The 25,524-nt window shown below is 36.7% G+C and overlaps 1 protein-coding gene across 1 annotated transcript in view; it reads left to right on the top strand.

The window, feature by feature from the left end:
- The window catches only part of ELAPOR2 (endosome-lysosome associated apoptosis and autophagy regulator family member 2), a 223,755-nt gene extending 198,361 nt beyond the window's left edge, over positions 1 to 25,394 (top strand). The window contains exons 19-22 of the mRNA XM_070369712.1: positions 9,021 to 9,147; positions 14,164 to 14,342; positions 15,356 to 15,521; positions 22,690 to 25,394. Coding sequence (XP_070225813.1) covers positions 9,021 to 9,147; positions 14,164 to 14,342; positions 15,356 to 15,521; positions 22,690 to 22,749 — 532 coding nt within the window. The 3' untranslated portion in view covers positions 22,750 to 25,394. The remainder of the gene's footprint in view (positions 1 to 9,020; positions 9,148 to 14,163; positions 14,343 to 15,355; positions 15,522 to 22,689) is intronic.
- Positions 25,395 to 25,524: the final 130 nt, after the last annotated feature.

Genomic DNA, 25,524 nt, shown 5'->3' with positions numbered 1-25,524 from the left:
AAACAGGTCATTTTGGATCTGTGTAAGTAAATCTGAAGGATAAATTCTTAGGGGCAGACTGCTAGGTCAAATGGTACCTGAATTGTAAATTCGATAAATGTTGCAAAGTTGCCTTCCCAAGGGGTCCCACTGATAAATGAAAGTGATTTCTCCTTACAGCTTCACCAGTGCTCCATGGGTAAAATTGACTTCAAGCATTTTAATTTCCTTTTTCTGTCAGTGAGGAGGAGCATTTATTCAGATATTTAACAGCCATGTCTAAATTGTTCAAACATGAAAGATGTAAAGAGTATAAGTTTCCTAGTACAGTCTTTGTGATAATGAATTTTTATTGGGATAATTTCTATGATTTCCAGGGAGAGAAAGGTCCCCTGGGTTCTTACTATATTTTTCTTTCATATTTTATCATATTTTTGTCCTTTGTGGTTAGATTGAGAGAGTGAGAGATTATTTCATTCTTTTTTATGGTGGAGTAATACCACATCTTCTTTATCCATTCATCTGTTGATGGATATCTAGGTGGCCTCCATGTCTTGGCTATTATAAATAGTGCTACAGCGAACATTTACAGCCATATGGTGGACCTGGAGATTAGCATACTAAGTAAAGTCTATCCGACAAAGGCAAATCTCATATGGTATTGCTTATATGTGGAATCTTAAAAATGATACAAATGGACTTATCCACAGAACAGAAATCGACTCATGGTTATAGAAAACAAATTTGTGGTTACCAAAAATGAAAAGGGAGAGAGGGTTAAATTAGGAGTTTGAGATTAACACACACACACTACTGTATGTAGAACAGATAGCCAATAATGACATGCAGTATAGCACAGGGAACTCTATTCAATATTTTGGAATAACTGGGAAATGAAAAGAACCTGAAAAAGAATATATATATGCTCATATATGTGTGTGTACATATATACATGTTTATATATATGTATGTGTATTATGTATACATATACATATAGATGTATATATATATATATATATAATCTGAATCACTTTGCTGTATACCTCAAACTAACACAACATTGTAAATCAACTATATCCAATTAAAAAAAAAGAGACTATAAAAAAAAAAAAAAGAAGACTGAGCACTGAAGAATTGATGCTTTCAAACTGTGGTGCTGGAGAAGACTCTTGAGAGGCGTGTGGATAGCATGGAAATCAAACCTGTCAGTCCTAAAGGAAATCAACCCTGTATATTCCTTGGAAGGACTAAGACTGAAGCTGAAGCTCCAATACTTTGGCCAACTGAAGCCAAGAGCCAACTCATTGGAAAAGACCCTAGTGCTGGGAAGGATTGAAGGCAGGAGGGAGAATGGGATGACAGAGGATGAGATGGTTGGATGGCACCGCCTATTCAAAGAACATGAATTTGAGCAAACTCTGGGAGATAATGAAGGACAGAGAAGTCTGGCATGCTGCAGATCATGGGGTCACAAAGAGCCGGACACAACTGAGGACAGAACAAGAACTGTGGAAAACAGTATGAAAGTTCTTTAAAAAACTAAAACTGTAACTACCATATGATCCAGCTATTCCACTCCTGGGTATGTATCCAAAGAAAATAAAAACACTAGCTTGGAAAGGTACACATACCCTAATGTTTTATAGCAGTATTATTTATGATAGCCAAGATGTAGTGAGTAACCTAAATATCTATCAATGAATGAATGGGTAAAGGAAATGTGGTATATATTGTGGTGTGTATGTGCATATATATACATGTGTATCAGTTCAGTTCAGTTGCTCAGTCGTGTCCGACTCTTTGCGACCCCATGAATCGCAGCACACCAGGCCTCCCTGTCCATCACCAACTCCTGGAGTTCACTCAGACTCACATCCATCAAGTTGGTGATGCCATCCAGCCATCTCATCCTCTGTCGTCCCCTTCTCCTCTTGCCCCCAATCTCTCCCAGCATCAGAGTGTTTTCCAATGAGTCAACTCTTCGCCTGAGGTGGCCAAAGTACTGGAGTTTCAGTTTTAGTATCATTCCTTCTAAAGAAATCCCAGGGCTGATCTCCTTCAGAATGGACTGGTTGGATCTCCTTGCAGTCCAACGGACTCTCAAGAGTCTTCTCCAACACCACAGTTCAAAAGCAGCAATTCTTCAGCGCTCAGCTTTCTTCACAGTCCAAATCTCACGTCCATACATGACCACAGGAAAAACCATAGCCTTGACTAGACGGACCTTTGTTGGCAAAGTGATGTCTCTGCTTTTGAATATGCTATCTAGCTTGGACATTACTTTCCTTCCAAGGAGTAAGCGTCTTTTAATTTCATGGCTGCAGTCACCATCTGCAGTGATTTTGGAACCCAAGAAAATAAAGTCTGACACTGTTTCCACTGTTTCCCCATCTATTTCCCATGAAGTGATGGGACCAGATGCCATGATCTTCGTTTTCTGAATGTTGAGCTTTAAGCCAACTTTTTCACTCTCCTCTTTCACTTTCATCAAGAGGCTATTTAGTTCCTCTTCACTTTCTGCCATAAGGGTGGTGTCATCTGCATATCTGAGGTTATTGATATTTCTCCCGGCAATCTTGATTCCAGCTTGTGTTTCTTCCAGTCCAGCGTTTCTCATGATGTACTCTGCATAGAAGTTAAATAAGCAGGGTGACAATATACAGCCTTGACGTACTCCTTTTCCTATTTGGAACCAGTGTATATATATGTATATATACACACATACATACATACCTACATATATATAACAAAATGGAATAATATTCAGCCATAAAAAAGAATTAAATCTTGCCATTTACAACAATGTTGGTGAACCTGGAGAGTATTACATTTAGTGAAATAAGTCAGAGAAAGTCAAATAATGTATGACATCACTTAAATGAGGAATTTAAAAATAAAACTAGTGACAGTAACAAAAAGAAAGATTATAGAGAACAAACTTGTGGTACAAGTGGAAAAAGTGAAGTGGGGAGGGGCAAGATGGGGGTAGAGGGATTAAAAGGTACAAACTACCATGTATAAAGTAAATAAGCTATAAGGATATACTGTACAACACAGGGAATATAGCCAATATTTAATAATAACCTTAAATGGAGTATAGTCTATAAAAATATTAAATTACTCTGTTGTATACAGGAAACTAATACAATATTGTAAATTTGAGTTGGAGCAAGAGGAGAGTGAAAAAAGCTGGCTTAAAACTCAACATTCAGAAAATGAAGATCATGGCATCCGGTCCCATCACTTCATGGGAAATAGATGGAGAAACAGTGGAAACAGTGTCAGACTTTATTTTCTTGGGTTCCAAAATCACTGCAGATGGTGACTACAGCCATGAAATTAAAAGATGCTTGCTCCTTGGAAGACAAGCTATGACAAACCTAGATAGCATATTAGAAAGCAGAGACATTACTTTGATGACAAAGGTCTGTTTAGTCAAAGCTATGGTTTTTCCAGTAGTCCTGTATGGATATGAGAGTTGGACTATAAAGAAAGCTGAACGCTGAAGAATTGATTCTTTTGAACTGTGGTGTTGGAGAAGACTCTTGAGAGTTCCTTAGACTGCAAGGAGATCAAAGCAGTCAATCCTAAAGGAAATCAGTCCTGAATATTCTTTGGAAGGACTGATGCTAAAGCTGAAACTCCAGTACTTTGGCCAACTGATGTGAAGAACTGACTTATTGGAAGAGACCCTGATACTGGGAAAGATTAAAGGCAGGAGGAGAAGGGGACGACAGAGGATGGGATGGTTGGATGGCATCACTGACTCGATGGACATGAGTTTGAGCAAGCTCCAGGAGTTGGTGCTGGACAGGGAAGCCTGTGTGCTGCACTCCATGGGGTTGCAAGGAGTTGGACATGACTGAGAGACTAAACTGAACTGAAATTGACTATGCGTCAATACAAAAAAGTTTATGAAAAGTAACCAACATCCAGATGTACCCTAAAATACTGAATATCAAGATTGAGGCTAGAATCTACCATGTATCAGTTTCCCTACGTTTTTCTTCATTCACAAATTAATTTATCCTACTTGGGGAAAAAAATGAAAAAATTCTAATAGAAAATTGTTAAAAGTATGTACTTTAAACACTAAAAAATAATCTTAAGATATGGTGTAAAAATATCATGAAACAGTCATCAAGTTTTGTGATCAAGTTTGAAATAAAGATGATAAAACTTGACATGTTTTAATTTCACTTCAGAAAATACAGAATCTATAGATAAAAGGGACTAGAGAGTGTCAGTAAATTTAGTTTCTCCAGATCTTCAACAGATGCTGACTTTTGGTAGTTAACCCAAGGTAGAAGCTTTAGAAAGAGAAGTATTTGCAGGAGACTGGTAAAATTTTGTACCTCTAGATCTTGTAGATCTAGACTTCTAGGTCAAAATATCTTGTGTTTAAACCACATCATAAGTGATTGATACTCTTCAGCCTTAACGCAGATGGAGTTAGAGCAATGAATTTTATGGACCCTACATAAGAAGAGTTTCTGGCCTATGACAAAGCATCCTTAGCAGAAACAGGATGAACTTCCTGAGATTCCAAAGCTGAAAAAAGACAGCAGAAGGTCAGAGAGCATTGCCTCAACAGAGGATCCCAATCTGTATACTCTGAGACCAAGGAACCCCAAGAAAACTACAGATGCCCCACATGAAAGAAGTTCAACAACAGTAGTGCCCTGATACCAGATGATAAATGTTCTTGGCACATTAGACAGTGGCCTTTCTCACCAATCTCCTGAGACTAACTCCAGAAGGGTTGGGAAGGTACTGACAGCATAGATGAATTTGTTTTACCTTTGGATTTTGAATAAAGTTTAGAGAAAACTGTTTACAGTGATTTATCAACTATCCATATATTAGTAATAGATTTTTTTGGGGTGATAATTGTTCATAAAAACACAAGGTTCTTCTCTGTGGATTCATAATATGAACCAGCTAGATCCTGTTTTAGGTAAGATGATTCATTCTAAAGAGGACACTAGTAACTGATTTATGAAATATATTCCATTTTAGAATCCAAGACATAACTTTCTAAAAAAAGACTGTCTGCATTCTTGCACATTGCTAGAGCCACCCTGATTGATAAAGCAATCCCAGAAGCAAAATTGGGAAATTAGAAAGCCTGTTACTCATTTCTCAGTAAACCAAATCAAGGTTTACCTGGTTGCCCTTTGAATATGTGGTGGTTTCTCTACCTATAATTCACAGCACATTGGGCCATCCTATAGAAGTCTAGCTTCCCATAACCCAGCTATCCATGACTTTGTCTTGTTTCTTTAAACATGTGCCCATTGGTTTCTATGGTGATCATGCAGAGCAAAAGTTATGTAGAAGCACAATTAGTGACACCTGAAAAAAGCTGGTTGGGAAGTAAAGATGATGGTGACCCAGGTCATCAAAGGGAAAAGTATTTCACAAAGATAAAATGTTTATATTACTACATTGTTTTCTTGTACCTTTTTTTCTGTTTTCATTTATGTATGTAAGCATGATTGAAATAACTATTGCTTCATATATTCTTGTTTTTTCTCCAGGGAAGGCCTGATTCAAACTGTGAAAATTAGCTTCATAACAAAGAATCAAATTTTGATGCTCCATATTTCAAATGATTCATTGAGTTGAAAGAATTTAAGAATCGATTCTAAACTGCTTTAAACCTAAGACTTTCTTTTAAAAAGTAAAGTCTGCAAAGGGAATGCACTGAATCGTTGTAGTATTTTGACACTTAATGGCAGCTTTATAAATTATATCAATGTCTTGATTTTTTTTTTTTCATATTTCTTTGGCTCTACCAGTTCTTTAGAAAATGATGTGCATTGTTAATAGTCTTTTATATCTTGCAGTTCTTTAAACTTTGTCAAGTGGTTCTCTCATTTTATCCTTTATAACTACCCTGTGAATGCAGTATGGCAGACATTCTGCTTTTGACAAATTGCAGGAATGACATGGTGGGGAGAGAGGTTGAATCACTTATGGAAAAACACAAAATCATTTGAAAATCCTAGTTAGGACTGTAACCCAAGTCTTCTGTCTTGCTTTTTGCAACTTTGATTAATTTTCTCCTTTTCTTTTGTTGAGTTCTTTTTTTCAAACTTTAGCAGACTTACTCTTTCATTTTCCCAATAGAAACATTTTTTTCCTCTTTTTAAAGTTTTTCTGTGTTGGAAAGATAAAGTAGAAAATAATTCTGGGAGAAAAGATTTGAACAGGAAAGCCTCTTGGTAATTTTTGCTAACTGATCAGAAAACTGTAATTATTTCAAAAGTTGTAAGTCATTGTTATGCATATAATAATTGTGTTCTTGAAGAATTTCTCCAATTGGTTACCAGTTTTTTTCAAAAGAACAATTTTAAGTTGCTTTTACTGATCTGGAAGGTAGAGGGTAGAAATAACTTTTTAGGTGGCATGGTTTTTGTCTATTGTAATCTCCTGTTTTTAAAAAAATATCTCTCTGTATTTTTTATTCTGAATGTATTTATTATTCCCTTTTTATAAAAAAGAGAAATTAAAGCAAGTTAGAGAGTCAAGTCATTTTTCCCAAGAGTCACTGTTCACCATTGTTCATAGCTGTGCCAACACTGGGCCTCTGTTTCTGAAGCATGTCATATAGAATGTTGCTGTTTTTACATCCCATCCATGTTCACTTAGTCTACAGCACACAGACACTTTGGAAAGACAGACATATAAAAATGCATCAGTTATCAGGCATGTACATTTGTTTCAGTGTTCATATTAGGGTACCTTAGAATGTATTTCCTGGTGGTCCAGATGGTAAAGATTCTGCTTGCAATGTGGGAGATCCAGTTTGATCCCTGGGTCAGGAAGATCCCCTAGAGAAGGGAATGGCAACCTACTCCAGTATTCTTGCCTGGAGAATTCCATGGACTGAGAAGCCTGGCCCGCTACCCGCTACAGTCCATGGGGTCACAAAAGAGTTGGGCACGACTAAGTAACACTTTCACTTTTTCAGAATATATTTAGTTAACTAATAGTATGAAATTTTACCTTTCTGATAGGCTGAAGTTTTGGATAGTGAATCATCAGAAAGACATTTGAAATGAAAACTTAAAAAGGGGTGTTTTTTGGATTCTCTGTATTATTGTGTGTCTGTCGCTTTGCTATTAGTTGTTTCAGGGCACCTGCACTTTGCACAAGCTAAGGTCTGAAGGAGATTTTCAGGGCAATGCCTTATATTTACACAGCTTAACTTAAGGGAAGTGCAGTACACAAGTTGAGGGAACTATATTCCCCTGGTTTTAATGAATTCATGAACAAAACAGTCATTCCTATTAGAATCTTTCTGAATAGTTTCTTGCTTCAGTAAGAATTCTGTATCCAGTAACAGCACATTAATTTTTGAGCTATGCCATGTGTATCTGTCCTTAAAATGAAAGAGATGAGTTGACATAAAAGGCATACCCACCGGAAAGTACGATTTTAAAGTCTGCATGCAGGTCCTGCCTGATGGTTGGTTCAGTGCAATCCGTCATCTGGGTCCAAGCCTTATTCATCATCACTGAGTGCCTCTTGTCAAAGGAAGTCATCCTCAGACTGAGGAAACCCAGGGTTGCAGAATCATTTACATCACTGAGCTGTGTGTTGATTGATGGTGTTTTTTTTTTTTTTTTTACATTAGACAATTTTGTTTGTATGTCTTTCCCCTACCCTCTGCAGATCATGGACCTATGTGTCTTCTGTTCTCTAAAGCACCTCACTTCTGTGCAATTACCTTAAACAGAAACTGCAAACCTCCTTCACCACCTAGTGCCCGAATGCCCAGTACTCAGTCACTGCCTTGTTCCTGAAGCTCCCATGACAATGACCTGCTTGCACTTCTCCTCCAATTCACTTACCATTCCATTCCTATGGCAGGAATTCCCATGCGTCCATCCCTTTTATTCTAACTCCTATCTAGAATATTCTAGACATGGCTCAGGCATCACTTTCACCAGTAAACTTCTTTGAAGTTTTTTTTGTTGTTGTTCATTACCTGTGCCTGTTTCTCCTTTAAATTAAAAAGAAAAAAACTCAACTTTATTTATTTATTTATTTTTAACCCCAAACAATTTTTTTTTATTTTTATTTTTTAGTGTTCAATGTGGTTTTTTTTTTCTAATTTTATTTTATTTTTAAACTTTACATAATTGTATTAGTTTTGCCAAATATCAAAATGAATCTGCCACAGGTGTAATTCACACACCATTACAATTCACTCATTGAAAACGTACACTTCAGTGGTTATTGTATATTCTGAGTGTGCAACCATCAGCCTAGCCAATTCTAGAACCTCTTCATCATTTCGCAAAGAAATCCCATAGCTGCTATTATCTCCTTAAACCTAGTAAGTGGTTCCTAACTGTAAGCAATCACTAACCCATTTTCAAATGTTTTATAGAGCTTCCTACTATGGACTTAAATACGGATAACATCATAAAAATGTGGAATTTTTATTTGCTTCAGTCACTATGCATAATATTTTTGAAGTTCATTCAAGTAGGGGCATGCATCAGTACTGCATTCCTTTTTAAGGTGGAGTAATAATTCATTGGATGGGTATACCATATTTTGTTCACCCATTCATCTGCTGATGGACGTTTTGATTGTTGCCACCTTTTGGATATTATGAATAATGCTGTTAGGAACATTCATGTACACGTTTTTGTGTGGAGATAGCATTTTTATTTCTTTTAGATATTTCCCTAAGAGTAGAATTGCTGAATCATAGGATAATTCTGTTTAATCGTGTGAAAAACTGCCAGATTCTTCCAAAGTTGCACGATTTTATGCTCCCATCAGCAGAGTGTAAAGATTTCAATTGCCCAACAACCTCACAACTTTTGATTCTAGCCATCCTGGTTGGTGCAGAGTGGTATCTAGGTGTGGTGTTGTCTCCTTCAGATTTTTTTTTTTTCATGTGTTTCCTCTGCATCTACCTATTGCTTCCGAGTATACAGTATGTGCTCAAATGTTGATTGGACTCAATTGAATGCATTACAAAAGCTGTTGGTTTTGTTGTTTTCCATGATTTATTTCAGCAAGTGTCCAGCAGGCACCTGTGATGGATGTACATTCTATTTCCTGTGGGAGAGTGTGGAAGCTTGCCCTCTGTGCACTGAACATGACTTCCATGAGATTGAGGGTGCCTGTAAGAGAGGATTTCAGGTAAGGGGCAAACTGTTTAAGCAGAACTGTGTCACTGAAGATACAACGGTTTAGTTCAGTATTACTTTTACATCATAGACATTTAGATTCAGTAGTGTGGCTAAAGCTTAACTTAATGAGACATTAATATATATTAAAATAAAGTTTGATACCTATACTTCTGTATGCTGAGGTAGCTGAAAATGTGTACTGGAATTGGGAAAATAAATTATATAAGGGAGTTGTAGACTATGGGTATTTACCGAGATCATAAAGAAATGATATAAAGAATCCAGGATATAGCTTATAGAATGCAGTTATAGGTATAATGAAGATGAGGATGATAAAACTGACTCCCCACAAGAAGCATATATAAAGAGTAAATCTTATGTGCAGTCACACACACATGTTAATCAAGATCCTACTCTATATTTTCTCTGCATTCACTTACTTGTTTTTTAAAAGTAAGGATTCTATTTTGTTTTCTTTATACATTTAATATATTTCCCTTGTCATTACTTTTTTAAAAAAATGACTTTTATTTATAGAGAAATATTCTATTATGTATGCAATTTGGGATTTGATAATTCCCCTGTTGAACATTTAAGAAAAAAATTGAAAACCATCTTTTTGTAAATAACTCTATAGTGAGTATCTTTGTTAGACATTTGATTCTTTCCTTAGAGTTTATTGCTAGGAAGATATGGCCATTATTAAGGTTCTTGATGCTTATTATACTATTAATAAATTGCTTTGGTTACATCAATTTGCTCTTATACTAATATGATGTTTGAGAGCACCCACTTCACTATAGCAGCTTTGACTAGTACTATATAAAAACATACTTTTCCTCTTTCAAAATAACTTACTACTTCATCTTCTCTAAATTCCATTGAAATTACACTGAAGAAGCACAGATGAGGGGATTCATCAGTACCAGTGGTGGAGACCCTATTGGAAAATGGACATCAGAGGATCAGAGATTCCAGTGGGATTGGAGGGCATGGCAACCCATTCCCGTATTCTTGCCTGCAGAATCCCCATGGACAGAGGAGCCTGATGGCCTATAGTCAATGGGGTCGCAAGAGTAGGACACTACTAAGTGACTCAGCAAAGAACACAGCACACCAGGTAGATGGGATAGGACTGACTTTCAGGTCAGCACGGAGCATGCTAGGGTACTCACTGTGGAAAGTGATCAGAGAGGGGAGCTATTCTATCCAGGAAACTCTTAAAGAGCTTGTAGTTGGCAGGTTGGAGGGTCCAAGTGGGAGAAGAAATCGGAATACCTCCACCCAATCCCATACACTCAGCATATTTGGAAGCAGTAGTTCCACCTCCAAGGGAAAAAAAAAAAACAAAAACATTGAGAACTATTCTCTAAACTGGTATTTTCCATTCTTGAATGACAGTGAACCTGTAGTAAGAAATACATGATACATCAAGCCTAGGAAATAGACGCAAACTCAGAAACATAGAGATATGCCTAAAAATAAAATTGTTTTATGAAACAATACTTATTTTAATATTTTATTCTTATAGAGCATAGGCATAACAGTACAAAATATATTTCATTAATACTTTAATACAAAATGGAGACATCTCCAAATAGATAACACTAAACCAAAAATTAGGAAATACTTAATTCAGTAAGTGTGTTTACTTGTTGATAGCTCACACCAGCTCAGAGCAACAGAGCCAAGACTGCTCAAATATCTTAGGCATGGCTGAGCCAGTTTCTTTTAAACCTTTGTAAGTGGGTCAAAGATGAAAATTTCAACCTCACAAAAGATGGTTTCTTTTTAATCCTAATAATGATACATTTTTATGCTTCACAGTGGAAATTTATCTTTTCTCTAGAATTATGATACACTTCCTACCTTATAATAATTTTTTTAAAGAGTAAATGAAAAATAAAAGATGCACTCCCTTCTTTGGGCACCAAGTTTAATTCAGGAGTTTTGAGAAGCTGCTGCTGCTGCTGCTGCTAAGTCGCGTCAGTCGTGTCCGACTCTGTGCAACCCCAGAGATGGCAGCCCACCAGGCTCCCCTGTCCCTGGGATTCTCCAGGCAAGAACACTGGAGTGGGTTGCCATTTCCTTCTCCAATGCATGAAAGTGAAAAGTGAAAGTGAAGTTGCTCAGTCAAGCTAAATGACCTTTTATCCATTCTTCAATATTTAATATTTCTCTTCTGGAAGGTAGTGATTATAAGTTTGAGACAATGGGGAGGCAACTATTTCTCTAATTTTATCTCATTCAAACGATCTTCATTAAAACCTCTGTTCAACATCTTATAAGATGATTGAAACAGATAGTTGTGAGGTGATGCTTTTTCAATGCTTGGTTTTGCTTTAAGAATAATGCCTTTTGGAACACTTTTGTGTTTGATGTGTTGAGGTGTGTAACTCCCCCTATAGTTCCAAATTTACTTTGAGAAATATTAAAATCAGTTAAATATGCCTTTCTGTTATGTTTAGATGTCAAATTTGAAAATATTTGCCAAATGAGAGGGAGCTTCAAGTAGAAAAAAATGAAATGTCCTTCTTCAGGGTATTCATTGCAATAGCAGACAAATGAGTTTGATGCAGTACGTGGGTATGTTTACTGCCAGTCTCTGAATATTATATTTTGAAAAGTCTGTTCTTTGGTGAGTTTTCAATACATGTGACAACTCTCCTGGCGTCTTCCGTTATGTTAGTGAATGAGGATGGATTTCTTTGGATGCCAAAGTCTTTTGATATTAAAAAAAAAATGATTGTAAAATATCGAGATGGCTATCTTTTAATTTTTAAATAATTCTACTGTGTTTCTATTATATTGTCTGCTCCATTCTTTATAGTTTTGTACTTTATATTGACTGAGAATATGTTTTTCTAATTTTATAAAGATGTATAATCCAGACGCACATGAAGTTAAATTTACACACTACAGTTCCTCCACATACAGCTGATATAAACTAAAAGAGCTGCATGACTTGTGATAAAGTGCTCTTATCAAATTGAATCTCAAAAATCCATACCAGGTTCTAAGTACGTACTAAGCATTACTTCTAAATGTTATATAGTGGCAGAGATTTGAGAATTTATCTCACTCCGTTCACAAAATATCCTTACATGCTGCAAGAATAAAATTTTCAGCTGCTGTATCAGCCATTTTCTTGTTTGCCAAAAACATGACTTAATGTAGGGATGTGAAGGTGGAAGTAAAACTCACCCAGTCGTGTCCGAGTCTTTGTGACCCCGTGGACTGTACAGTCCCTGGAGTTCTCCAGGCCAGAATACCGGAGTGGGTGGCCTTTCCCTTCTCCAGGGGATCTTCCCAACCCAGGGATTGAACCCAGGTCTCCTACATGGCAGGCAGATTGTTTACCAGCTGAGCCACAAGGGAAGCCCCTAATGTAGGGGTAAAATTTTGTAATTAATAGAATGACTAAGAAATGTATAGAATGATCAAGTTACAGAATGACTAGAAATTCTGTCAATAGCTTGACTTTATTTTTCCTTAACAATACGAGGAGCTTATTGAGAAGTTAAAATCTCTGGGTTTACAAGTTTGTGTCTTTTTAATTCTGAAGTTTTAATGGCTCGTTTATAAGACCGTCATTGGACATTAGAGCTTGCCATTTGCTTTGGGTGTAGCTTATGTGATACAACCATGTAAATTCTTTCACAGCCTTTCTTTTTTTTTCTCTTGTTGGAACACCCTTCAGTTGAAATCAGTATTTGCTGACTGGAGTTAACATTTATCTCTTTGTTGTCATTATTTACATGTAGAGAGGCAGCAGTTTAAGCTTGTTCATGCCTCCTCATTCCTCACCTTTCTTATAAAAATTATATGAGCCATTTAAAAAATAATTTATTCACAGTTAAGTTTAATAAAGTGTTACACTAAAATTTTCTTCAATTACTAACATCCTTTCTGAAAAGTTCTCAACCAAGACTTTGTTGAAACTTTTCCTCAAAGTAAATAGGATTCTCCTACACATCATTTACTTCAAGACTAACTGTGAAAGTGTGTGAGTGTGTGAAATTAAACATTATGGTGTTATGCTTCTGTTAGCATGTAGATAAAGTTACCATCATTCACCAGAAAATTTAAGGAGGCACACTGAGTAAAACATGTAATGCCTCATGTCATTTAATGTCACTGGGCATAATCATCATGCAAATTGCTACTGGTTATTGTATATGTTGAAATATATAAGGAATCATGCCTGTACTCTGATTTTTGTCTCTGATCTCTTATTTGATCTGTTTATTAAAAAATATTGCTGGTTGAGACCCATTGTTTTTATTTTACTATTTACTAGTTGATTGCAGGGAGCAGTTTGAAAACATTGCCCTAGCAAAATTGTCATCTACTTTGGGAGGACAAGAGTAAGTCCCTCAGCTGGGTAGCAATGACCCAGAATAACCTGCTCCTTATTTTGGCCTGGGGAAGTGGGTGCAGTCTGCATGCCTACCTCACACTAGTCACCAAAGTCTTCCAGTCATGCTCTGCCTGGATGTCTGGCTCCAGGATCTGTTCTGCTATTCAGGGGAGAGGCTTTTTGGGAAAATGGACCTACGTGATGAGTGGGTAAAACCCGTCCCAGTTAGTTATATTAAACAACCCAATCTTTCATTTAAAAACATGATTAAGTCAGGGCTCATCACATATTTGAAGAAAATAGCTCAAATGATAAATCCACAGGGAATCATTTTTTGTTCAGCCTCCTTATAATGAAGCAAACATGATCTGACAATTCATGGTCTTGTTGCATTTTCATTCATCATTTCCTTATTCTCTCTCTCTTATATCTCTTTTTTTTTTAATTTTTTTTTTAAATTTTATTTTATTTTTAAACTTTACATAATTGTATTAGTTTTGCCAAATATCAAAATGAATCCGCCACAGGTATACATGTGTTCCTCTCTTCATGGAGCTTCAGCTTAGGTGAAAGCTGAATAATCCTCTCTGCCTACTGTCAATAAAGGGTTAGCAGGACCCTCCTCCTTCTAAATCTAATTTCTATGTCCTCTTTGTGTTTTGAAAGGAAACTTTATATGTGTGGAATGAGCCTAAGTGGTGCATTAAAGGAATTTCTTTACCTGAGAAAAAGTTGTCAACCTGTGAAACAGTTGACTTTTGGCTAAAAGTGGGAGCAGGAGTGGGAGCTTTTACAGCCGTTTTGCTGGTGGCTCTAACTTGCTACTTCTGGAAAAAGAATCAGAAGTAAGTAACTTCCGAATAAGAATGAGGAATCTCTTTTATCGTGAAAATTTTAGGCTTAATCACCATACTCAACAATTTCTCCCAGAGCCAAAAGAAATTTCTCCTAGTTGAAGGAGTTATGGGAAAGGTCTTTAAGAAGGCAGATGGAATTGTTGTTATTCTGATAACAGAAAGACTGGAGAACATTAGAGATAATTGCACTGGACTCACTGTTTTTATGCGATAGAGAAGAACAGAGGCTCCAGGCTACTCAGGTAGACGGGAGCAGAGCTCAGAGCGAAAGGCAGATTTTCTCTGTGTGTCTATTTTATTTTCATGACATCATGCTGCCTTCTTGCCCCATCATTGTTTTTTCAGTTTCTTGTGGGCAAATATTTGCAAAGAAACAGTCTAAGCATGTAGGCAAGTCTCACCTTTATTTACTCCAGGACTTCAAGGATCTGAAGTTGAGTATTGAGTCTAACTACCAATTATATATTGATACATTATATGATTAGGCTTTTTAAAAATGATTTACCTGTCAGTGGGGCTGTGAAAGTTCTTTTTTGTATTATCTAAGGACAGTTATAATCTGAGGTGGGAAACAGAAAGCAATGAGTGAAAGAAATAGTAAGACCAAATCACTTGCCTATGTACAATGTTCTCATCTTATGAAGTAAACTTTGGAAAACTGCATATTAAATTAGTTCCCAAATATTTGTAAATGATGAAAATTTATTCATACCTCTAATTTTCTCTGTCTTTCAAAGTTTGTCACAATTGGCCACTTTATGTGATGTAAAATAAGTGTAATAGAATTAACTATATTGCACTGAGTCTCTGAAATTCTGGAAAAGCTTGGTGTATAGGTGGTAGATTAATGAGAACACACAGTGTTGCAGTGATGGGTAAAGAAAATCCGTTGGTGAAGCAACTATACTCCAAGATAATTAGCTGGTGTATGACCACCCCAAATAAGTATTAATTTATATTAAACAGCCTCTTTATCTATTTATATATTTACCACTACTTAGACTGGAGTACAAATATTCCAAATTAGTAATGACTACGAACTCAAAAGAGTGTGAACTCCCAGCTGCAGACAGCTGTGCTATCATGGAAGGAGAAGATAATGAAGAGGAAGTTGTATACTCCAATAAACAGTCCCTACTGGGAAAACTCAAATCCTTGGCAACAAAGGTAACAGCAGAATTTTAACCTGGTAATACTGTGTGTTTATGAGTAAGAGGCCATATTAACCCAACAGTAACATTCTTGCAAACTCTGTCATTCAACATATCTGTATCTCTGTGGTATTTATCTGATAGAAATACTTTTGGAAATACAGAAAGATGTAAATACAAGAATAATCACTGCAGTATTGTTTTGCTGGTTAACCAAGTAGAAGAAACTTTTAACACCATCAGGAAGTAGTTAAATTTCCATATATCAAAGTAGTGGGATGCTGTGCAATCCTGCAGCTGTTACAGATGGAGATGTCTGTGTGTACTGATATGTTAGTAGGTCCAAGGTCAGTGAAGTGAGAGCAACACATAGACTATCACATTTGTATTAAATGTACATTTATATTACTATCTGAACAGGAAACTACTAATGGTAGCTGCATTTTGAGAGTTTTTAATTAATGGGTGTCTTTTGTCTTTGAAGTAATACAGTTTTGTAATATTTGAATTTATACAAAGATAATGTGTTAATAGTATTACAAAACCAAAAATTTTAGATAAATAAATGATCCAATGTTTATTTATATATTTTGTTTTAGAACAAGATTGTTTCATTTAGAGAAAATAAAAGTTATATAAAACGTTGAGATATTACCTTATCAGATGGTATCACATTCATCAGCTTTGAAATGAGTACTATATCCAAACAGATAACATGAAGCCTTACATATTATTTGTAAACACATTTTATTGACATTCTTCACCATTGACATAAAAGATAAAACATGCCACTTCACTTTTGCAAGATTGAAAATAGAATGCAACATGAAAGAAACTGCATTTCAAAGGATTTTCAGCAGGCAGGGCATGTGGCAAAGATTACATTTATTGCGAGTGTTTTAGTAATCATTTCCTAATTTAGGTACTTAATATATCATAGGGGATCATTTAAAAATAAATGAATAAGCCCTACTCTCCTTATACTAATGGCTATTTGATTTTGCTTATTATGCTGGTTTATGGAGGGTACTATTGCTAAGGGACAGTGACTGTACAGTGATTGTCAAGAGCTGAGAATTTATCCTATTTATAAGCTAATAAGTGAGCCTGCTATGATTTCATGGATACTTTAGAAGATATAGAATTTCTGATCAGAGAAAAAGAACAGTTTAAATGGTCATAACAGAAGCACTAGCTAAAACCTCAGCATTTATCCCAGTTTCAAAGCCTCACTTCCTACAGATGACTCTTGGTGGGCTGCATTATAGGCAAGGAACCTATAATGAACTTGGGAATCTAAATCTTTTAGAATGGGCAGCAAGCATCTCTGCCCTTGTTCCTAAGAGAGATATTATTGTGCTGGACAGTTTGCATCCCCATTCATTGCTCTAGAGGGAGACACTGTTTTCAAGACTGTACGTGAGCTTGCCCTTTGCTCTGGAAGGATATAACATCTTCAAAGTTCGCTTTCTATATAAAGACCTTTGAAAAGTTAGTCTAGAACAAAGGGAAATCAGTGTTGTAGTCATAAGATATGCAGAAATGCCAAAGAACCAAGGAGAGTTGTCTCCCAACAAAATCCAAACCTTCTTAGCAGTTTGCATTTGCTAATCCCAAATTCCTAATCTTTCCTTCTCCTCCTGCCCCTCATCCTTGGCAATCACAAGGTTGTTCTCTATGTTCCTGTTTCATAGATAAGTTCACTTGTGTCATATTTTAGATTCTACATATCAGTGATATCATATGGTGTCTTTTTTTTTATGACTGACTTCCATTTAGTAATTAATCTCTAGTTCCATTCATGTTGCTGCTGCTGCTGCTAAGTCGCTTCAGTCGTGTCCGACTCTGTGCGACCCCAGAGACGGCAGCCCACCAGGCTCCGCTGTCCCTGGGATTCTCCAGGCAAGAACACTGGAGTGGGTTGCCATTTCCTTCTCCAATGCAGGAAAGTGAAAAATGAAAGTGAAGTCCCTCAGCCGTGTCCGACTTCTAGTGACCCCATGGACTGCAGCCTACCAGGCTCCTCCATCCATGAGATTTTCCAGGCAAGAGTACTGGAGTGGGGTGCCGTTGCCTTCTCTGCGTATTGCTGCAAATGGCATGATTTCATACATTTTTAAAAAATATTCCATCTTTTTAAATTTACTAGCTACCCACAGAGTGAGTGTGAATAACAAGTCAGTTTTCCCTCCAGGAATCTACTCTGATTAACCAAGAGTAGACTGATTTTGAAAAGGTCCTTGCAGTTGTTTAAGAGCTACATGATCTATGGAGGATGTTTTCATTAACAGTTAAATTATGACCACTTAGGACCACTCCTAGGGTACAAGCTATGCTGTTTCTAGGAGAGAAATTAATGTCTGGTTCTCACAAAAAGTATAGCCCTGTAGGTACACTTGGTGCCAGTGGAAAGAAAGTATTTATTTATGATAGGGATACCAAGTGGAATCTCTTTAGCTAGGCAGCACTGGTTGATAGTGCCTGCGACCTTCTTGCTGGCTTATAAACCTTAGTGTTTCTGATTCACCTGACAGCTGTGTCTCTTCTTTGTCTTTGGAGAGACTGCTTGAGGACAGTTAGTCCAGCTTTTCCTGTTTGCCCATGCCGCAGACTGGGTGGTATTTGTCCACTCCATGGGATGATTGAGTGATGGGAATGGACATGTCGATTGTTTTTATTTTGGAGCAGAAGCTGGCACTGTACCAGCTATTTCTGATACTTTTCATTAAGTTTAAGGGAGAATGGCAACCAAATTGTGGTGAGAGCATCTGCTGGATTTGGTAGACAGTAGACTGTTAAATCTAAGGCACTTGCAACAATTTGAGAGTGGAACATTTTCCTTCATAGGGAGGTGAAAGTGTAACTTTGAAAATTAAAAACCTTTGCATCTCTCAGGGTGTAAGGTAACTCCTTCCCAGGTGCCTCATTATCAGACTACACTGTTGATCCTCCACTGCCACAAATCAGTTTGTCCCATTTCAGTAGCTGAAATGTCCCTTATTTCTATTCATCTACTGGAGTTCTGTGCCTATGAACATTCAGGTCCAGGAAGGTCAAGGGCTTTTAAAAACACTTAGGGAGACCTAGTGTGTTTTGTCGGAGAAGGCGATGGCACCCGACTCCAGTACTCTTGCCTGGAAAATCCCTTGGATGGAGGAGCCTGGTAGGCTGAAGTCCATGGGGTCGCTGAGGGTCGGACACGACTGAGTGACTTCACTTTCACTTTTCACTTTCATGCATTGGAGAAGGAAATGGCAACCCACTCCAGTGTTCTTGCCTGGAGAATCCCAGGGACGAGGGAGCCTGGTGGGCTTCCGTCTCTGGGGTCGCACAGAGCTGGACACGACTGACGCGACTTAGCAGCAGTAGCAGCAGCAGTGTGTTTTGTACCTTTGTCCAAGTGGGCTACAGTAGAAGTCTTTTTCTTTTAATTGGAGTGTAGCAGCTTTGCAGTGTTGTGTTAGTTTCTGCTATACTAACAAAGTGAGGCAGTTATACATATACATATATCCCCTCTTTTTTGAATTTCCTTGCCATGTAGGTTTCCATGGAGCAGTGAGTACAGTTCCCTGATCTGTAGTTTGTTCTCATTAGTTATCTACTTTATATGTAATAGTGTATATATATGTCAATCCCAGGCTCCCAGTTCATCCTTCCCGCTCTTCCCCGCCTCGGTGCTCATGTTTGTTCTCTACATCTGGGCCTGCATTTCTGCTTTGCACGTAGGTTCATCTGTACCATTTTTCTAGATTCCACATTTATGGACTAATATACAGTATTATTTTTTCTGACTTACCTCACTCATGGATGACAGTCTCTAGGTCCATCCATGTCTCTGTGAATGGCACAATTTTGTTCCTTTTTATGGCTGAATAATAACCTATTGTATACACATACCACATCTTTACTGATTCCTCTGTTGATGGGTGTTTAGTTTGCTTCCATGTCCTGGTTATTGTTTATAGTGCTGCAGTGAACACCGAGGTGCATGTATCTTTTGGAATTATGGTTGTCTCCAGGTACACACCCAGGAGTGGGATTGCTGGGTCAAATGGTAGTTCTATTTTTAGTTTTTTAAGGAACCTCCATACTCTTCTCCACAGTGGCTGTATCAGGTTGCATTTCCACCAACTGTGCAAGAAGGCTCCCTTTTCTCCACACCCTCTCTAGCCTTTATTGTTTATACACTTTTTTGATGATGGCCATTCTGACCAGTGTGAGGTAATACCTCATTGTGGTTTTGATTTGTGTTTCCCTAATAATTAGTGAGGCTGAACATCTTTTCATGTGCCTCCTGGCCATCTGCATAGCCATTTCTTCTTTGGAGAAATGTCTGTTTAGGTCTGCCATCCATTTTTTGATTGGGTTGTTTGTTTTTTTTCTGATATTGAGCTACAGGTGCTTTTTGTATATTTTGGAGATTAATCCCTTGTCAGTTGCTTCATTTGCAGATAATTTCTTCCATTCTGAGAGATGCCTTTGTCTTGTTTATGGTTTCTTTTGCTGTGGAAAAGATTTTAAGTTTGATTAGGTCCCATTTGTTTATTTCTATTTTCATTCCTTTAGGAGGTGGGTCATAAAAGATCTTGCTGTGATTTTTGCCAAAGAGTGTTCTGGCTGTATTTTTCTCTAAGAGTTGTATAGTGTCTGGCCTTACGTTTAGGTCTTTAAGCCATTTTTAGTTTATTTTTGTGTATGATTTTAGGAAGTGTTCTAATTTCATTTTTTCACATGTAGCTGTCCAGTTTTCCCAGAACCACTTATTGAAGAGACTGTCTTTTCTCCACTGTATATTCTTGCCTCCTTTGTCATAGATTAGGTCACCATAGGTGTTTGGGTTTATCTCTAGGATTTATATCCTGTTCCATTGATCTGTGTTTCTCTTTTGTGCCAGTACCATCATGTCTTGGTTACTGTAGCTTTACCGTATAGTTTGAAGTCAGGGAGGTTGATTTCTCCAGCTCTGTTTTTATTTCTCAGGATTGCTTTGGCTATTTATGATCTTTTTATTTCCTTACAAATTTAAAATTTTGTGTTCTATTTCTAAGAAAAATGCCATTGATAATTTGATAGGGATTTCCTTGAATCTGTAGATTGCTTTGGGTAGTATATTAATTTTCATAATATTAATTCTTCCAAACCAAGAACATGGTATAATCTCTCCACCTGTTTGTGTTGTCTTTGATTTGTTTCATCAGTATATTATAGCTTTCTAAGTACAGGTCTTTTGCCTCCTTAGGTAGGTTTATTCCTAGGTGTTTTATTCTTTTTGTTACATGGCAGGAGTATTGAGTAGGGTCTCTTGGAGCACAGCAGAAGAGAAAAGAATGCAGGTAGGTGGGTAGTGACAGGCTAAGGAGAAACTTCTGGGAGAAGTTGGATTTTCTTTGGTTTCTTGAATTTAGAGCTTTAAAAGATCATTTTGTATGCCTCTTTATTTAATGCATGAGTAAACTGAGACCTAGAGAGTTTCACTTTGTCCAAGAGAGGGTGAGGTAGGAATTAGGAACTGCATCTTCTGAGTTCCAATTCAGAATTTTTTTTTTCTACATGCGAGTGGTTCAGGACTTTTTCACAACCATTGATTGACAGCCAATGATATGTGAGGCCTTGGGTCATTTTATGGGAATTAAAAAGTGATAGGATTCCTGCCATCAGGAGATTCCAGTTAATTAGTGATGTTAACCACATACACATATGTGTGTATATATCCCACCATATCAGTTATAGGAGCAAAATCCCCTGTGAATACAGAGGACATGGTGACAAAAGCCCTATGAAGCAAACATGACCGTGTAGAGGGCTTCCAGTGTTTTACTTGAAACACTACCTGGACGATAACCAACAGGTCTCTGCCTCCCCTTCCTGAGAACAGGTTGAATCAGATCTTCTCAAAGCAAGGCCACAAAAACCTCAGCATTCCCTTCTAGTTCATGGTTGATGTCTAATGCTCTTTCCTATAAATACACGGTGAGATCCTTGAGGGCAGGCATTTTGTATCCCGTAAAGTCTAGTCCATGTTCCTGTTCCTGCAACATATGGATGTTTAACAAATATTTGGATTATCGATGGTTATTCCTACAAAATTAAGGCTGGGATATGTGAGACTTGAGGTAGATTCTCCTAGAACCAGTGGGTTAGGGTGCTACAATTTGCAGGCTGCTCTCCCAGGGGTTTGTTGCCTGGGCAGAGGCAGGGAAATGGGATATGCTGGTTCGCATTGTGATTTTTTTTTTTTTTTTCTGTAATTCTGACCATGTAGCCCTAAAGTTGATCTGAAGTCTTGGACTTCTCTGCTCAAATGGGAGAAGACACAAAAGCAACCTGATTCATCTTGACAGATACTCAGAATCTATTTCCTGTTATTTTCTCATTTCACTTCTCGGTTTTATACACATATCCATGTGCACCCAGGACTGATCTGCTTCATATTTCTTTTACTTTTAAAATAATCCTAATTCTTTGCATCTTTATTCTCCTCAACAGCATAGTCCCTCCACTACATTCTAGCAGCCTTTGGAAAGCTTTGTCTAGCAATGAAAACATTGGGAGATACTTCACTACTTCCTTTTCTCCCCATTAAAGAAGAATAATTTATCTTAATAGATTACATTTTTTGAATGCATTATAAAACAAATTCCATCAATGATATACTTGCACTCAAATTTTGATTTATTATCTGAGATGGCTTGTTTTTAATATCTTTAGTAAACATGATCCCCAAACATTTTCCTAAAACTTATCAGTGAACCCAAATGATCTTATGTTTTATTTATGTTCTCTTTATTTCTGCTCTCCTTTTTTCTTATTATTTACCCTATGTTATCTTGAGACTATTTAGCTTACTATCTACAGTTTACATGAATAGGTCATCTATTTCAGCACTCAGATCAGATGTCCTCCTTGGAAGGGTCTCAGTGAATTTCTTCATAAGGATCACAGCTGTGTCTTTTGGTATCTATTACAGTCATGTGTTTGCTTCTATTTTGGATTGTGTGTCTTTGGGGTAGGCATGCTATCTGTTTTACATCTGCTACCCTCCCCTTTAAATGTAAAATCCCAATTATGAGTGGCTGGTACATACATTGAGCTGATTTCAAAACTTACTTTCTGGGTAGGTAAGATCCTAAAATCTTACTGTAATTTTAATGAGTTGTTTTTGTCTTTATATTTTCCACCCATAGGAAAAAGAAGACCATTTTGAATCTGTTCAACTGAAATCCTCAAGATCTCCAAATATATGAAAAGACAGTGCTGTAGCTGTCAGACTAATGAACAAAGAAACCCACGCTCTAGTTTTACAGAACCATAGTTTAGAGCCTGTCCTCATATCCGGCACATTGGCGATGTTACAGAGGAGGGCCACGCCACTGAGAAGGGAAGGAGGTTGAAGTGTTAGATTGCCTTATCACATGGTCAAGTGTCTTGCCAAAAATAAGAAAGCAAATGGTTTGAGTCTCAACTGAAGATGAAGCTCAACTCAGGAAGAGATTTATCTGTATATACACATAACTCAAAACCAAGGTTAAGCCCACCAGTGCACTGCTGATGCATGCCATATAATTAATGGGTAATTTTTCTTCTTTATAAATTCTATATAAAAAGTGTGTTTGGAGGGCTAATGTGAGCATATGCATTGTGATCCCATGTATGTCTTTTCTTTGTTTATATTTTGGGGAAGATTTGAAAAATTTTTTAAGGTACAGTTATTTTTCCCATTATTTATTTTCCTGACTGACCTTTAAACATGTTTTCTATTAAAAATGATGAACAAAGAAAGACAATAGATTTTTCATTTTTCCATAGGGTATCCTTCTTGATTTCAGGAGCCTTAAGTAAGCAGTAATTCTTAATGAAGAGTCAGCATGTGTTTGGGTTATCTAAACTTATAATCGCCTTTGAAATTCCATCCTTGTTGGAACTGGTAAGAAGGGCTTTTTAAGAAATGGGATTCTTAAAAAATATATATATATATAAAGGCAAAGAGAAGCTTAGACTTTCCCCTAATAAAAACAAGCTGACACTATCACAGAAGTCAAATGGCTTGAAACAATTTATGTAATACTTGAAGTATAATTTAGAATGAATAGGAAAGCTTTTTTTATCAAATCACTTGCAAAATCGTGAGAAAAAAGTGGGATGGCTTGTGTATCAGTACAGATAACTGTACAGAGCTACTGGGATAATTTATGGCCTCCCCAAAATGGCAGTGGGTACATTTGCCCTGTGTCAGGCATCAAAGGTTACATGCTAGGCCGTAAGGATTATTACTTCCATGGAAGTTTTCTTTTTAAGTTACTTAGAAATTCAATTTTAGAATATTGCATATATCTGTATTCAAAATAAGAATGTTGTCGTACCATAAGCAGCTATGAAATAAGTATTGTTGCTCTTATGAAAAAATGATCCAGATAATTGTGGTATTTTCTCTAATGGACAGGTTATACTGATATTAGCAGGAATTGAATATTTGTCGAAAGAAGTTTGAACGAAGCTGGGTATGACCAATTTTGTGTAAAACTTGTTTTAAAACTAGGAAAGAGGGGAGTTTCCTGACCATATATAATCTAAGGTGATCTTGTTTGTTTTCAATAAACAGTGATCTTTATAGGTTTTAATCCAGAGTTTTAAAAAGATTGGTAATTGGCCAGTGAGGTAGGGCACAGGGACAAGTTTGTTAAATGTTTTGCCCCCAGTCTGTCAATGAGGTATGCCTTGTAATTTTTGATTCAGCAGGTCATCCTTAGTTTTGTGGCCAATGAAGGAAAAATAAATACTTGAATTTATTTCACTGGTGGGTAAAACAGTGGACCATTGTGTTACTGTTGAATGAATGTTTGTTTTGTGTATGTCACTACTGTTAGATTCGTGAGTATAAGTGAGGTGGGCTTTGTTGTTTTTTGTGAAATTCACAGAGGATATTGCATTACATAAACCTTTTCTACATTTAATTTCTTACATTTTATTATAATGAAATTATTTTGACATTGCTCCTTTTTATCCTGCCATCACTGCTGGTGAGCCATTCCCCATTATGATCAAAAATTAAACAAAAGAATAAAAATACACTTGAAATACACCCTTTCACAGGAGCCCTGGCAAAGTTGTGCAGACTGGACAGAGTCAGGAAGTTTCCACATGGTCACCTGCCACCTCTGTCTTCGTTTTTGCTGTGTTCAGCATGTATGTTCTAAGCCATAGAGATAATTGGGATTTGCTCACAGATAGCGTCTTTCTTCTCTTGTCACTGGACTAAAATCTCTGACATGTCAAAAATGCCTTAAATTTTAATGAACTCTCAGAAAATATAGTTGGTATTGAAAATTTTATTTATTTTATTTCTTATTTTAGATATTAAATAGATTTTGGCAGCTCAGTCCCATCTTTGGAAAGAGCTGACTTTTTCATTTGGATCCCAGTGGATTGTCATTTTATTTCAACCACTGAAGAAGTATGACAGAAGGTATATTATGAGGAAGACATTCAGATGAATTCTGGCTATAAAACTTACTTTATGTCTTGCCTTTGCAAAGCTCAATGTAATGTTGAAAGGCATAAACAATCACATTTCTGACTTTTAATTGACATTTGTTAAAACTTTTCCCTTCTAGGTGGTAGAAGAAGCTATTTGTTATTTTTCTAAAAGGCAGTTGTGAAGCCTTAAATACTCCATTAAGTCAGCTATCACCTATAAAATCTTTTAGCACTCTGTCAAAACATATTTAAATCAGTTTTCCACTGAATGAGACCATATCTTCCATGGATAAACCATATCATATCATTTAACAATGTTGAGCTATTTGATTTGTATTCACTTGATTTAAAAGATTGAACTTTATTTTTATTGACTTTTCCCCTCTTTGATCACTAGTAATCAAGTCCTTTTCAGGATTAAAAATATTTCATAGTATTTTTGTGTAGATTTTTGTCATTATTTTCTTCCCAAGGAGAGAAAAGGTGATTTAAATGGTTATGTGGAAGGATTACCTGTGTCTAGTCATTTACCCTCTGGGGTAGTT

The sequence above is a fragment of the Bos mutus genome, chromosome 4 (genome assembly GCF_027580195.1).
Source record: "Bos mutus isolate GX-2022 chromosome 4, NWIPB_WYAK_1.1, whole genome shotgun sequence".
Taxonomy (NCBI): domain Eukaryota; kingdom Metazoa; phylum Chordata; class Mammalia; order Artiodactyla; family Bovidae; genus Bos; species Bos mutus.
This window is presented reverse-complemented; position numbering and strand designations above follow the sequence as displayed.